The sequence below is a fragment of the Lipotes vexillifer genome, unplaced genomic scaffold, assembly GCF_000442215.2.
Source record: "Lipotes vexillifer unplaced genomic scaffold, Lipotes_vexillifer_v1.1 scaffold252, whole genome shotgun sequence".
In the NCBI taxonomy this organism is placed as follows: domain Eukaryota; kingdom Metazoa; phylum Chordata; class Mammalia; order Artiodactyla; family Lipotidae; genus Lipotes; species Lipotes vexillifer.
The window spans coordinates 3,232,427-3,246,038 of NW_006773367.1; the positions used below are offsets into that span (position 1 = coordinate 3,232,427).

At 36.0% G+C, this 13,612-nt stretch overlaps 1 protein-coding gene across 1 annotated transcript in view; it reads right to left on the minus strand.

Moving 5' to 3' along the window:
• SLC35D2 (solute carrier family 35 member D2) overlaps window positions 1-13,612 on the minus strand; it is a 53,979-nt gene that overhangs the window by 21,053 nt on the left and 19,314 nt on the right. Inside the window, exons 4-6 of the mRNA XM_007448293.1 lie at window positions 7,430-7,497; window positions 1,575-1,646; window positions 541-609 (exon numbers count right to left, since the gene is read on the minus strand). Of these exons, the coding sequence (XP_007448355.1) occupies window positions 541-609; window positions 1,575-1,646; window positions 7,430-7,497 (209 nt within the window). The remainder of the gene's footprint in view (window positions 1-540; window positions 610-1,574; window positions 1,647-7,429; window positions 7,498-13,612) is intronic.

Here is a 13,612-nt window from a genome sequence, read left to right on the forward strand (position 1 = left end):
AGTGCCTGCTTTCAAATGCAAACTTGGAGTCCTTATTCCTGGTCAGGTATATTAATGAATAAGATAGTAGTCATGCACTTGTATTGGCTCATGTCCCAAACATTTAATGAGAGTATTCCATCCTTGGAAATATTGACCAATAAGGCATCACAGGATGATAAATCAGCTTACAAGGGCTTTATAAATCTGTTATTCTTCTTAGTCAAATGCCTAAGAACTTTTCAAAATTCTTTGTAAAATTTTTATATTGAAGATAAACATTCAGTAATAAAAGTATACAGTTTACTCCTTTTTATGAAGAAAAGTTGTATTAAAACCTTGTAATGCTCACTCTATATATTTCTCAGAAATGTTCTGGCCAACTTGGAACCCAGTTTGACTTTCACAGGAACACATGGGGATTCCACTAACATCAACAGATTTGTCTCTTGGCTGCTCAATTCAACTGCAGCCAGATGGAAAATGAAAAATGAGGAGGGAGCCAGGCCTATTGTCAAAGACACAAAGGAGTTATTGAGCAGAAATAGTCCAAAGTCTTACCCAGCTGCTATGAAAGCACCAAGAATGATGGCAAAGACACTGACAATGATGTTCAAGGAATACTGTTTCCTGTAATAAATAAATAGTGGGTGGTTAGATAGGTAGGCAGACAGATGGATAGATGGATAGATAGATAGATAGATAAGGAAAGGAGGAGGAGAGGAAAAAATATAGATTATATTTTTAAAATAAACTGCAAATAGACATTGTTAACAGTTTTATAGCTAAAATCTAATGGACAATGCTTTATGTAAAAAGAGTACTAAAGGTACCTTAAATAGATTAGGAAATCAGACCAAATTTACTTTATTTCTTAAGTAGTTGTCTTAATCTAATTACAAATGTATTTCTCTGTTCTCACTAGAAAGACGCTGGGACAAAATGCAGAAGAGCTCCTGCTGGTGGGTCTAGTTGGTGTACTTTTATCAAGCATCCAAAGGTTAAGATAAAATTCAATAGTAAAACTTAAAACATTGGGCCATCATCCAAATTTCATCATTAAATAGTCTCCACAGCAAAATCAAGAATCACCTTTTTAGATGTCAGCTTGAGTATCTTTATGAGAAATTTTTAAACCAACATTATAAAAAATTAATTTATTCTGATGTTATATCATAATTACTGCATCAGAATGAATTTCCCTGATTTTCTGCACTCCTATTCTATACTATATACGTGGACAACTTTTCCTCTACATTCCAAAATCAGTGTATATTCCATCTGGCTCAGGAAACAGATTTACATCTGTTTTGGGGTTGTTGGGGTTTTTTTTAATAATTTTTGACCACACACACATTTTATTTATCTAATGTAAAATTATAATTGTTTTTAAAAAACACTCATTACATTCTTAGGGAATCATGGAAATAGGAGACTGCTTTTAAGTGAACAAACCATTTGCCCTTAAGTTATGCTACTAGCACTTCAAATCAACTATTTGAAAAGATGACTAGATGTTGAGAATTTGCTAGGTAAAAATAATGTGGGGGTGTGGGGAGAGGACAGCAGAGGAAAAGAAGAAAAACAAAAATCACCCGAGTATGATGGTTTCCAGGAGTAAAGTAAGTGGAATGGTAAATTTCCTGAGCACGGTGAACATCGGCAAGCTGTCAGGAAAAGATTCAAGTATAATATCATCAGACACCAAGTATTTTTTTAATGCCTTACATTTTTAATTAAGCCCATTAATTTTCCAAATTAAGTATAAGGAATTAACCTTAATTATCACATATGCTACTAATAAGTCATATTAAATAATAAAAAAATGGAGATTTAATAATTTCATGCCACTTTTACTTACTAGCAATTCAAAACATCATACTATCCAACTACTACAAAGTTTGTGCTAAAATATTAGATGCAATGTGAACCAATACAGCCTTTGACAAATCAAGTTGGGACTATGTATGGACAGCCATTAAATGGTCCTAACTTAGGACCTAATTACTTCTTGCTGGGAAACTTACCCTAAGATAATAACCCAAAGGAAAGAAAAAAAATCATGTGCACAAACATGTTCATTGCAGTAATGTCTTTGGGAAAAGCATCAGAAACAACCTGAATATCAGACAAGTCAATGATTAAATAAATTATGATAAATCCACTTGAGGGAACGTTATACATTAATTCTATAATATAAAACTTTACCACTCTTCGAAAACGAATGTTAAATAAATCAAGGAGGTGACAAAACTATGTAGAGTCTACAACTGTAATAAAATATATTCTGTATATGGAAAAAGACTGAAAGTGGGTATTTAAAATAGTATGTTAGAGGATAAAATTATGGGTAATTTTTCCCTAAAACTTTATGTAATGAGGCCACATTCACTGCCTTTCAAAAATACTTATGAGGGCTTCCCTGGTGGCGCAGTGCTTGAGAGTCCGCCTGCCGATGCAGGAGACGCGGGTTCGTGCCCTGTTTCGGGAAGATCCCACATGCCGCGGAGCGGCTGGGCCCGTGAGCCATGGAAAAAAAAAAAAAAAAAAAAAAATACTTATGAACCTTTCACCCACTCTCAAAACCCAGAGATTCCAGGACACAGCTCAATGCACAGCCACAGACTGCCAGGGCTGGAAAAACCCACCTCCATCTGCTTCCAATGTGACCCTGAGAAGATGGTGACCAAAGAAAGGAAAGCCAGAACTACAGAATGTGGGGGGTGGGGTGGGCAGCTCCTCCTGACCAGACCTGAGGAGGGGTTTCACACTACAACCAGAGAGCAGTGCAGAAAGAATTTTCAGGAACTTCACTTAAAAAAGTCTTATGAGACTGGTCTGAACTGCCTTTTTCAAAGCAAGACCAAAAAAAAAAAAAAGTCTTATTATTTTCCATTAAATTCAAAAAGTATTTTTAGATGATGCCTTTTAAAAGCAGATAAGGGGAATTCCCTGGCAGTACAGTGGTTAGGACTCTGTGCTCTCAGTGCCGAGGGCCTGAGTTCAATCCCTGGTCGGGGAACTAAGATCCCATAAGCCATGCAGCATAGCCAAGAAGAAAAAAATAATTAAAAAATAAAAGCAGATAAGGATACTTAATGGTAAAAAGCTGAATGTTCTTCCCCCTAAGATCAGGAATAAGACCAGGATGTTCACTCTCACCACTACATCTATTCTGCATTGTAGTTGAGGTTCTAGATGGGACAATTAGGCAAAAAAAAAAAAAGTATACAGTTTGGAAAAAAGAAAAGAAATAAAGTTGTCTCTATTTTCAGATGATATATACAGAGAAAATCCATTAAAAAATATTATTAGAACAAATGAAGTAAGTGTGCAGGAAACAAAATGAATATACAAAAATCAATTGTACTTCCATACATTAGCAATGAGCAATCCCAAAAGGAAATTAACAGTTCCATTTATGATAGCATCAAAAAGAACAAAATTCTTAGGAATAACGTAACAAAACCAGTGTAAGAATTGTAATACACTACAAACTACAAAATATTGTTAAAAGGTGAGAGAAGATTAAATGGAAAGACACTCCATGTTATAGATCAGAGGCTTAATGTTGTTAAAATGGAAATACTTCCCAAATAAATCTATAGATTCAACACAGTCCTATCAAAATTTCAGCTGGCTTTTTTTCCCCCAGAAATTGACAAACTAATTCTATAATCAATGTGGAAATGCAAGAAAACCAGAAAGCCAAAACAATCTTGAAAAAGAAGAACAAAGTTGGTGGACCCAATTTCAAAACTCACTTACAAAACTACAATTATCAGTATTATCTAGTACTAGTTTAAAGATAAACATTTAATCAAAGCAATAAGATTGAGAATCAAGAAATAAATCTTTCCAATTACGGTCAATTAATTTTCAACAAGGGTGCCAAGACAATACAATGGGGAAAGAACAGTCTTTTCAATAAATAATGCTGAAACAACTCAACATTCACATGCAAAAGCATGATTTTGGACCCCTACCTCACACTATATAGAAAAAATTATGTCAAAATATATCAAAGACCTAAATGTAGGAGCTAAAACTATAAAACTCTTAGATGAAAGAATAAGATTATATCTTCATGACCCTGGGTCAGGCAAAATTCTTTTAGACACAATACCAAAAGCACAAGCAACAATAACAAATATAAATATATCAGACTTCCCCAAAATGTAAAACTTCTATAAATAGATAAACAACATGTGATAGATACATACAATAGAATATCATACAGTCTTACTAAGGAATGAAATTCTGATACATGCTACAACATGGATGAAACAAAAACATTATGCTAACTGAAATAAACTGGACATAAAAGGACAAATATTGTATGATTCCATTTGTATGAAATATCTAGAATAGGCAAATTCATAGAGATAGCAAGTAAAATAGAGTTTACCAGGGCCAGGGGGATGGGGGAATGGGGCATTCAGTTTAATGGGTACAGAATTTCTGTTTGGGATGATGAAAAATTTCTGGAAATAGATAGTGGTGATGGTTGCTCAAGATCGTGAATATACTTAATGCCACTTAACTGTCCACTTAAAAATAGTTAAAATGGTGAGTTTTACGTTATGTATATTTTACCTTAATTATTAATTAAAATTTTAAAACCTTAAAAGTGCTTCAAAGTACACCATCAAGAAAGTAAAAAGACAATCCACAGAATAGGAGAAAATTTTGCAATCATATATATAATAAAGGACCTGTATCTAGAATACCTAAAGACTTAAAACTCAATAATAAAAAGATAAATAACCCTGTTAAAAAATGGGCAAAGGACTTGAATAGACATTACTCCAAAGAAGCTGTATAAATGACCAATAAGCATATAAAAAGATGGTCAATATCATTAATCATCAGGGAAATGCAAATCAGAACCACAATAAGATACGACATCACAACCACTATGATAGCTATAATCAAAAAGATAGACAATAACAAATTTGGCAAGAATGTACAGAAACCATGAAGGCATCTTGGTCTTTCTTTTTCTCATACCCTACATGTTATTCATCAGGATACTGCATTAGCCCTTTCTTCTAAATATATCCAGCACCCAGACTATGGCCTCAACCTCACACTAAAAATAACCAGGGGATCCTTGGAGAAATGGCAGGAAAAGTCCAAATAAATCTGGGACATCATGTGCCAGGAAGCAAGGAAGTAATCAAAGACTACTGGGGCCCTAGAACATAGGAGTCAACTCAAAGAGGCTCCCACTGACCTGAGATGATATAATTTGAGCATCAAAAGAAGTATTTATATAATGAATTAAAACATTAAGTAAATGAAACAAATAGAATAATGGAACAGAATAGAGAGCCCAGAAATATACCCACACAAATATAGTCACTAATCTTTGACAAAGGAGCAAATACAATTCAATGGAGATAGAATAGCCTTTTCAACAAATGGTGCTCAAACAACTGTTCATCTACATGTAAAAAAACCTTAGACACAGGCCTTATACCTTTCACAAAAATTAACTTCAAAATGGATCATACACCTAAATGTAAAACATAAACTTCTGGAAGATAATGTAGGAGAAAATCTAGATGGCCTTGGGTTTGGCAACGAGTTTTTAGATACAAGACCAAAGGCACAATCTGTGAAAGAAAAAAATGATGGTGGAACTTCATTAAAATTAAAACTTCTGCTCTGAAAGACAGTGTTAAGAGAATGAAAAGACAAGCCATAGACTGAGAGAAAATATTTGCAAAATGCATATCTCATGAGGGACTTGTTTCAAATAAATGAAAATGCATGAGTTAATAATGATGGTAAAAAACAAAACAAAAAACAACAACTCACTATTGAAGGTGACAGGACACTAATTTATTACTCTGAACATTTATAAATAAAGTTTTATCCTGCCTTTCCTGTATGATATGGTGAATGAAAGTTTGTATTTATTGAGGAAGTTTAGACAATTAATGTAGAAGGGGTGATATAGTTAGAAAATCATCATTTTTCAATTTGAAATGAAATAGTGGATCTAGACAATGGTCATCAATAGAGGCTAAAACCATTAGGTGAAAAATTGATGGGAAACATTCTAATGAAGGGACCACACTGACCCCTTAAAATCATTAAAACTGGAACTGATCCACTAAATATCATTAAAGGTGGGATAAAACATTATGTGTCCCATGAGGTGATGCAGTAGAAGGAACCCAACATCACCAATAAACTGATGTTGCCTGAAAAATTGAATCTGAATCTGATCAAGCCTCTAGGACCAACCACCAGTTTATGGAAAATAGGGGAGACAGAGAAACATACTACGTGACACCACGTATAAGCAATCTTCCTTCCTTCCTCCTCAGTCTCACTTGCTGAAGGCCCCCACAGCACTCAAGCACCACTTGTAATAAAGATGTTTATAAGATCACTAAAACAAGAAGGCCTCATCTGCGAGGCAGAGACCCCCAGTGCGGCTGGGCAGCTATGAGGGTAACTGAAGGCATCCCCACGCTGCAGGTGGGCTCAGAGACAGGGCAAGAGGATATGTGGCAACACAGCAATAGCACCTACCTCAGGGAATTTTAATACAAATTTAAGACAATTAAGGAAAATTGTCCTAATCCCAGAAGGAAACAACAAAACAACTAAAATATGTAACTAAAAACATTATTGGACATATTGTTTTTCACAACAACCACAATCTGTCCTTTCCAAACAAGAGTGAAAGGCAACAGGCCTAATTTCACATTTCTCAGTTTTATATGTACTTTCTCCTTCTGGTCTACCTCCTACCTGCCACTTTTCTTCTCTCCCTATACAAACAGGTTTCCTTCCATTTCTGTCACCCTTTGGTCAGACTTCATTTTCCCATTATTCACATCTTTTTCATAAGGTTTGTCACCCTAATGTGTGTTCATTAGTCTACATATTTCACGCCACGTTTTCCAGTTTATAGGATGACTTGGTCTTTGTACACTTCTATTTTCATTTTTGCAGCGACTTTTAACAGAGTAGTCAAAGGACCATAAAATAAATGCAAATGCAGATTTCAGAAGTATATATCACATACTTGAAAATAACGTCTGTCATTTATTTTTCCTTGTACCAAGCCTGACCTACACCAAATCTGACAGAATACTCCTGCTTTTATAAAACTGTGATGAAACCAAAAGTTACACAGAACCATATTCGTATAAATGAATCTTCCTGAATAAATCATACCTTCTCTATCTTGATTTCTATAGATCTCACATTCTATCTTCAGACTTGAACATAAAGAAAAATATATCAGCTTTGTGATATTTCTAAAGCATTATCAAATTAAATTCAAAACTCTACCTTATTTTCTTAAGTTATGGAATATTATTGTCTTCTATATGTAGCCTAAGCAATATCTTGAAAAATCAAAGCTGGTCTTTGTGACACTAAAAGCAAATGAGTGAAGACTCCAATCAACCATTATCCTGCACTCTACCTTAATTTACTTGTGCTTGATAATCCACTTATGTGGTTTCCAACATAGAGGAGAGGCAGAGGAAACAGCTTTAATAAAAAAAGAAAGAATATTTGGTTAGTACTCCAATAACATTTTCTTTCATATATAAAAATGGTGACATTCACTCCCCATCAGTAAGCAAATCATTCTGAGTTCCTTTCCTTGCAATGACTAAATTTTCCAGAATCCAGAACACATCATGAGTTTCTCCATGTGATCAAAAAATAGGTAGGACGTGATATCCATAATCATGGTGGTGGTGTGGAGGCTGGATAGAAATGGAAATCTTGACTTTGCCCACATTAGTAGAATATTTCCCTAAAAGAAAGCTCTGAACAAGCACCTCTCTTAGGTGGAGACCCCTAGCCAGGTTGGTGAGTTGAGGATGGGTGTTTATCGCTTATAAACTATATAAATATAGTTTATGAATGAGATTCAGAAGGCCATTGAAAAAGTATACAAACTTCTGTTATCTATGCATATATGCACTTTTCTGGACAAAGGCAAAGGTCTATAATCCCATTGATGTGTCACACAGTTGGTGACACTTTCAAAAAGTTGTGTATACTGGCCACATTACTTTGGAGTTACTTTATTTGTTTTAAAGGCCTAGAATAATTAAATATCTACCAAGGTTAAACAATGTAGCTTGTACTTGAATTAGGTTTACTGAGCTCTGAGCTCCTGAATTATTTTCTGATTGTTGAGAGATATTATTCAGAACACACTGAAAAAGAGACAAAATGTAACACCTAGTCTCCCATAAATGAAAAAAAAATCCCTTCATAAGCTCATATGATAACTTTTAACAATTTTTTAACTAATATAATACTCCATAGCTATCAAGGTGAGTCCAACATTTCTTTTTCCACTAAAAAGACACTAAGCATGCAATCTTTTGAAAGATTTTTAAATACTATGTGTCATCTGCAAAAAAGTTACAGAATTCCTTTATTAGGAAATTTGCTCAAGAAACATAAGCAAGATAATAGATCCAGGACCTTCCCTTTTATTCATCAACATTGTAAATGAAAAATGTTTGGGCCTGCCATATCAGTAAACAAAGGATGTTGCAGCCTGATGGCTTGATAGCCACTACAGCCCCCCTGAAAGTGAGCCCTGAGGGAACTCAGGATGGAGACAAACGGGCTGCCCACTGCCAAGCCCTCAATCACTGCAGTCACCCCCATGGTGCACCCTGAGGAGACTCAGGATGGAAAGGAAGAGGATACTGGTCCCAGATAGCTAAGGTCACATCAAAGGAATAATTTCAATGAGCCAAGACTCTTGCATCTTCCCATACATAGAAAAGCACTAAATTCATTAGCTTGAGATACTATCTGGCTTTCTTTAACTAACAGTAATCTTTTGAAGTTCCAACTACCTGGTCTTTTTTGCAAAAACTCCTGTATATGCTGGCCCTTCCCTCAACTCTTTGGAGCAGTCCCTCAGAGCCACCTGAGCTATCTGAGAGACTGCCTCCTGGGCTTAAGTCCTCGTTTTGTCCGCAAAATAAAACATAATTCTCAACTTTTACATTGCACATTTTTTTTCAGTCAACAACATTCTGGTTAACAGTGTACAACTGACTCAACAATCACACAGCTGGTGATATTACAACTTTAGAGGTTCTTAGGTGTTGAAGAAAATCAGTTGCGCCTATTTCCACATACAATTCAAAATAAAGACAGTACTGACTTCTAGTTTCCGGTAACCATGGGCTAAATTATTTGTGCTAATTCCCCTGCTGATTAATCAATGCATTAATTAATCAACTTTATAATTTGATAAGTTAGATATGCCTGTTTTGAAATCCAGAGGAACACTAAAAGAACTGAAACAGAGGAGTTCCACTGTGCACAATTAAACACTTTAATTCACCAGTAAGATTTAACTAATTTAAAATTTTAGGCACCTATGGGAATTCCCTGGCGCTCCAGTGGTTAGGGCTCTGCACTTCCACTGCAAGGGGCATGGGTTCTATCTCTGGTCGAGAAACTAAGATCCCGAATGCTGCGAGGTGCAATGAAAAAATAAAAAATTTAGGCACCTAATGATACAGCCTCAAAATACATAAAACAAAACAAAAAACCTGGCAGAAATACCAAGAGAAATAGACAACTCCATAATCAGACATAACGGCTGTAGCAATATCTCTCTTCTCACATACTCTTAAAATGTGACTTTGACACTCCCTTCCATCCAGAGGTAGTGTCTATGTCCCTACAGCAAAGGCAACTGGAACACAGAGAAAAGGCATCTCAAAAAAACCTATAGCAAACAATACACTTAATGGCGAAATATTAAAAGAGATCAGACAAAAATGCCCAGTATTTCCATTTCTATCAACATTGCACTGTAGGTCCTGTGCTATACAGTATGGCAAGTAAAAAAAAGGAAAGTTAGAATGTTGCAGATACAAAGACAATATACAAAAGAAAGATAAAAATATGTACCTGAGAAGTGGAATATGTCCTGCCATATTAGCAAACAAAGGATGTCACAGTCACCAGCCATTGCAGCCACCACCTTTGCAGCCACAGCCTATGGTGAGCTGGTGAGCCCTGAGGAAACTCAGGTTATGCAAACATAGGATACTGGTCCCAGACAGCTGAGATGCATATCAAAGGAATGATTTCAATGAGCCCAGACTCTTGCATCTTCCCATATATAGAAAAGCTCTAAATTCCTTAAGTTGACATATCCAGTTTTCTTTAATTAACAATAATCTTCTGACGTTCAGACCACCTGCCCTTTGTTGCAAAACTCCTATATGTCCTGGCTCCTCACCCCACCTCCTCAGAGCAGTTCTCTCACAGTTACTTGAGATGCTGCCTCCCAGGCTTGAAGCACTAAAAGTTTCCGCCGTATAAAACGTAACTCTCAACTTTCACATTGTGAATAATTTTTTAGTGGATATACTTCTAACTTTCCAAATAATCTGGGGGGTTTTTGGCCGTGCCACGCAGCATGCGGGATCTTAGTTCCCTGACCAGGGATCAAACCTGTGCCCCCTGCAATGGAAGCGTGGAGTTCTAACCACTGGACCGCCAGAGAATTCCCCTGTTTTTAAAAGATACATGCAACAGCAAAAAAAAAAAAAAAAAAAGATGTACCTCAGAACAAATCTAACAAAAACTGTTAGAACTCTATAGAGAAAATTATAAAACTTTACTGAGGGCAGTTAAAGAAGGGGTATGTACACACCATGTACATGGATTGAAAGATTCAATACTTTAAAGATGTCAGTTCATTCCAAATTGCTTTAGAGCTTCAATGCAATTCCAGTCAAAATCCCAAAAAGTTATTTTTCATGAAACTTGAAACCTGCTTCTAATATTCACATAAAAATGTGAAGAACCAAGAACTTAGGAGGAAAGACTTGCTCTACCAGATAGCATAAAGCAATAGTAATTACGGCTGTGAGGTAATGGTGCAGAAACACAAACAGACAAATGAAAAAGCATGGAGAGCTTAGAAACATATGTGAACAATAGTACCATGATATAAGTGGCACAATATTAAGGATAAACTTTTCAGTTGAGTCTGTGACAAATGAAAAAATAAGTGAAATTGTACCATTACCTCACACCGTCCACAAAAATCAACTCCAAGCAGATTAAAAACCTAACTCTGAAAAACAATATATCTTTTATCTAGAAAAATATCTTCATAACTTCAGAGTAGGGAAGAATTTCCTAAATAAGAAAAATAATGATTAATTATTAAGGAAAAGACTGATAAAATTTAACTATTTTAAAATTAAGATTCCTTTTCATGATAAGGAATACATGATAAAGGAATACAAGATAAATACATAATAAAGAAAATAAAAAGATATGAAACAGAGCGGGGAAATATATTTGTAATGCTGTATATAACTAACAAGAGGACTATCATTAATATATTTTTTAAAACTCCTACAAAAATCAGTAAGAAAAAGACATCAACCCAACAGAAAAATGGGCAAAAGTCTTGAACAAGTATTTCTCAAAAGAGGATATCCAAATGGGCACTAAAAAATGAAAAGGCACTCAGCCTCATTAATAAACAGGGAAATGCAAATAAAAGCCAAGAAGACGTCATTATGCACCCACCAGATCAGCACAATTTAAAATGACTGGCATACCAAGGATTGGCAAGAATGAGGAGCAATAGGGACCTGCATGCACTTTCGTCAGGAGTAGGAACTGGTACAACCACTTGGGGGAACAGTTTGACATTATCTACTCAAGTGGACAATATGCTCACCCTAGGAGTCAGCAGTTTCACTTCTTGATAAGCTTCCCAAAAAACTCATGCACATTGTGCTGTTTTGGACTGAATTGTATCTGCTCAAACTTCACATTTTGAACCCCTAGCCCCCAGGTGACTGCATGCGAAGATAGGGCCTTTAAGGAGGTAATTAAGGTTAAATGAGGTAATAAATGTGGGGTCCTAATACAATAGGACTTGTGTCCTTATAAGAAGAGGAAGGGACACCAGGAGTGCATAGGCACAGAGTAAAGGCCACATGAGGTCACAGTGAGAAGGCAGCTGTCTATATGCCAAGGAGAGAACTCTCATCAGAAACCAACCCTGTTGGCACCTTGATCTTGGACTTCCAGACTGCGGAAGTGTGAGAAAATAAATTTCTGTTAAGCCACCTAGTCTGTGGTATTTTGTTATGGGAGCCTTAGGTGACTAATACTTGTGTACCAAGATCCAGCTATCAGTATGTTCAGAACAGTACTTTTTATTTTTCTAGGGCCCAAACTAGAAACAACCCCAATTACCATAAACAGTAAAACAGATAAATAAATTGTAATATATTTATACAATGAAAATAAAAGAATACGGCTACACACAACAATGTGGATGAATCTTACCAACATAATATTAAGTGAAAGAAGCAAGATACAAAAGAATATATAGAGTTTAATTCCCTTTATATAACATCCAAAAATAGGCAAACCTAAACTACATAATTCAAGGATACATACAAATTTAGAAAACTGACAAAGAAAGCAAGAAAATTATGAATACAAAAGTCAGAATAGTGGGTAAAGAAGGATTTTGTGATCCCATCTCATGACCAATTGTTCAAAGTATTTAAAAATTATATCATAAGCTAAGTGTAAGCAAGCCCAACAATATTCTGATTTTTCTTTTGATGATTGGGTTAATATCTTTCCTATACTTCAATATTTTGTTTTTCTCTTTTTGTGGATGTCCCTGATTATTGATGCAGTAAGCATGTGCTTAATCGACCTGATGAATAATCCAGAGCTAGATGCCAGTGTTTTTCCAGGCCTGAGAGACATGGCAGTGAACAAACCATGTGAGGTCCTCACTCTCAAGGAACTGCAGTCTGATTTAACCTCCCTAAATCCAAAAAATGTCACCATGATCGATTTAATACCACCTGTCATATGGGATTGCTCTAGGAATTAAATGTCTGGCCTCATGCATGTCACCCAGCAACTGTACAAGAAAAGTTAGTCCCGGGGCTTCGCTGGTGGCACAGTGGTTGAGAGTCCACCTGCCAATGCAGGGGACACAGGTTCGTGCCCCAGTCCGGGAAGATCCCACAAGCCGTGGAGCGGCTGGGCCCGTGAGCAATGGCCGCTGAGCCTGTGCGTCCGGAGCCTGTACTCCACAACGGGAGAGGCCACAACAGTGAGAGGCCCGCGTACCACAAAAAAAAAAAAAGTTAGTTCAATTCCACATTCCCAGGAAGGAATGGCAGGTCTCATGTTTCTAGTTCCACCATGGAAAAAAAACTACGTATAACAAAATATGTTTATTCATCATTCTACTCACAACTGTTATCAATCCAAGCTAAAAATGAAGATTTAAAACAGAGATCAACAAATTGGGAGGGCCCAAGAGATAAATCTAACCCACCTTTTATTTATGCAAATAAAGTTTTATTTAGAACACAACTACACCGATTCATTTATATATGTATCATCTACAGCTGCTTTCATGGTACAGAGCTGAACAGCTGCAGCAGAGATGGTCTGGCCCACAAAGCCTAATTATTTCCTATCTGGTCATTTACCAGATCAGCTTGCCAATTCCTGTTAGAAAGCTTTGCCATTTCAGAAGACACATAGTATTTATTTAATATCCATTGCTAAGCACATACTTTTACTATTATTATGTTACATGAGTGGACCA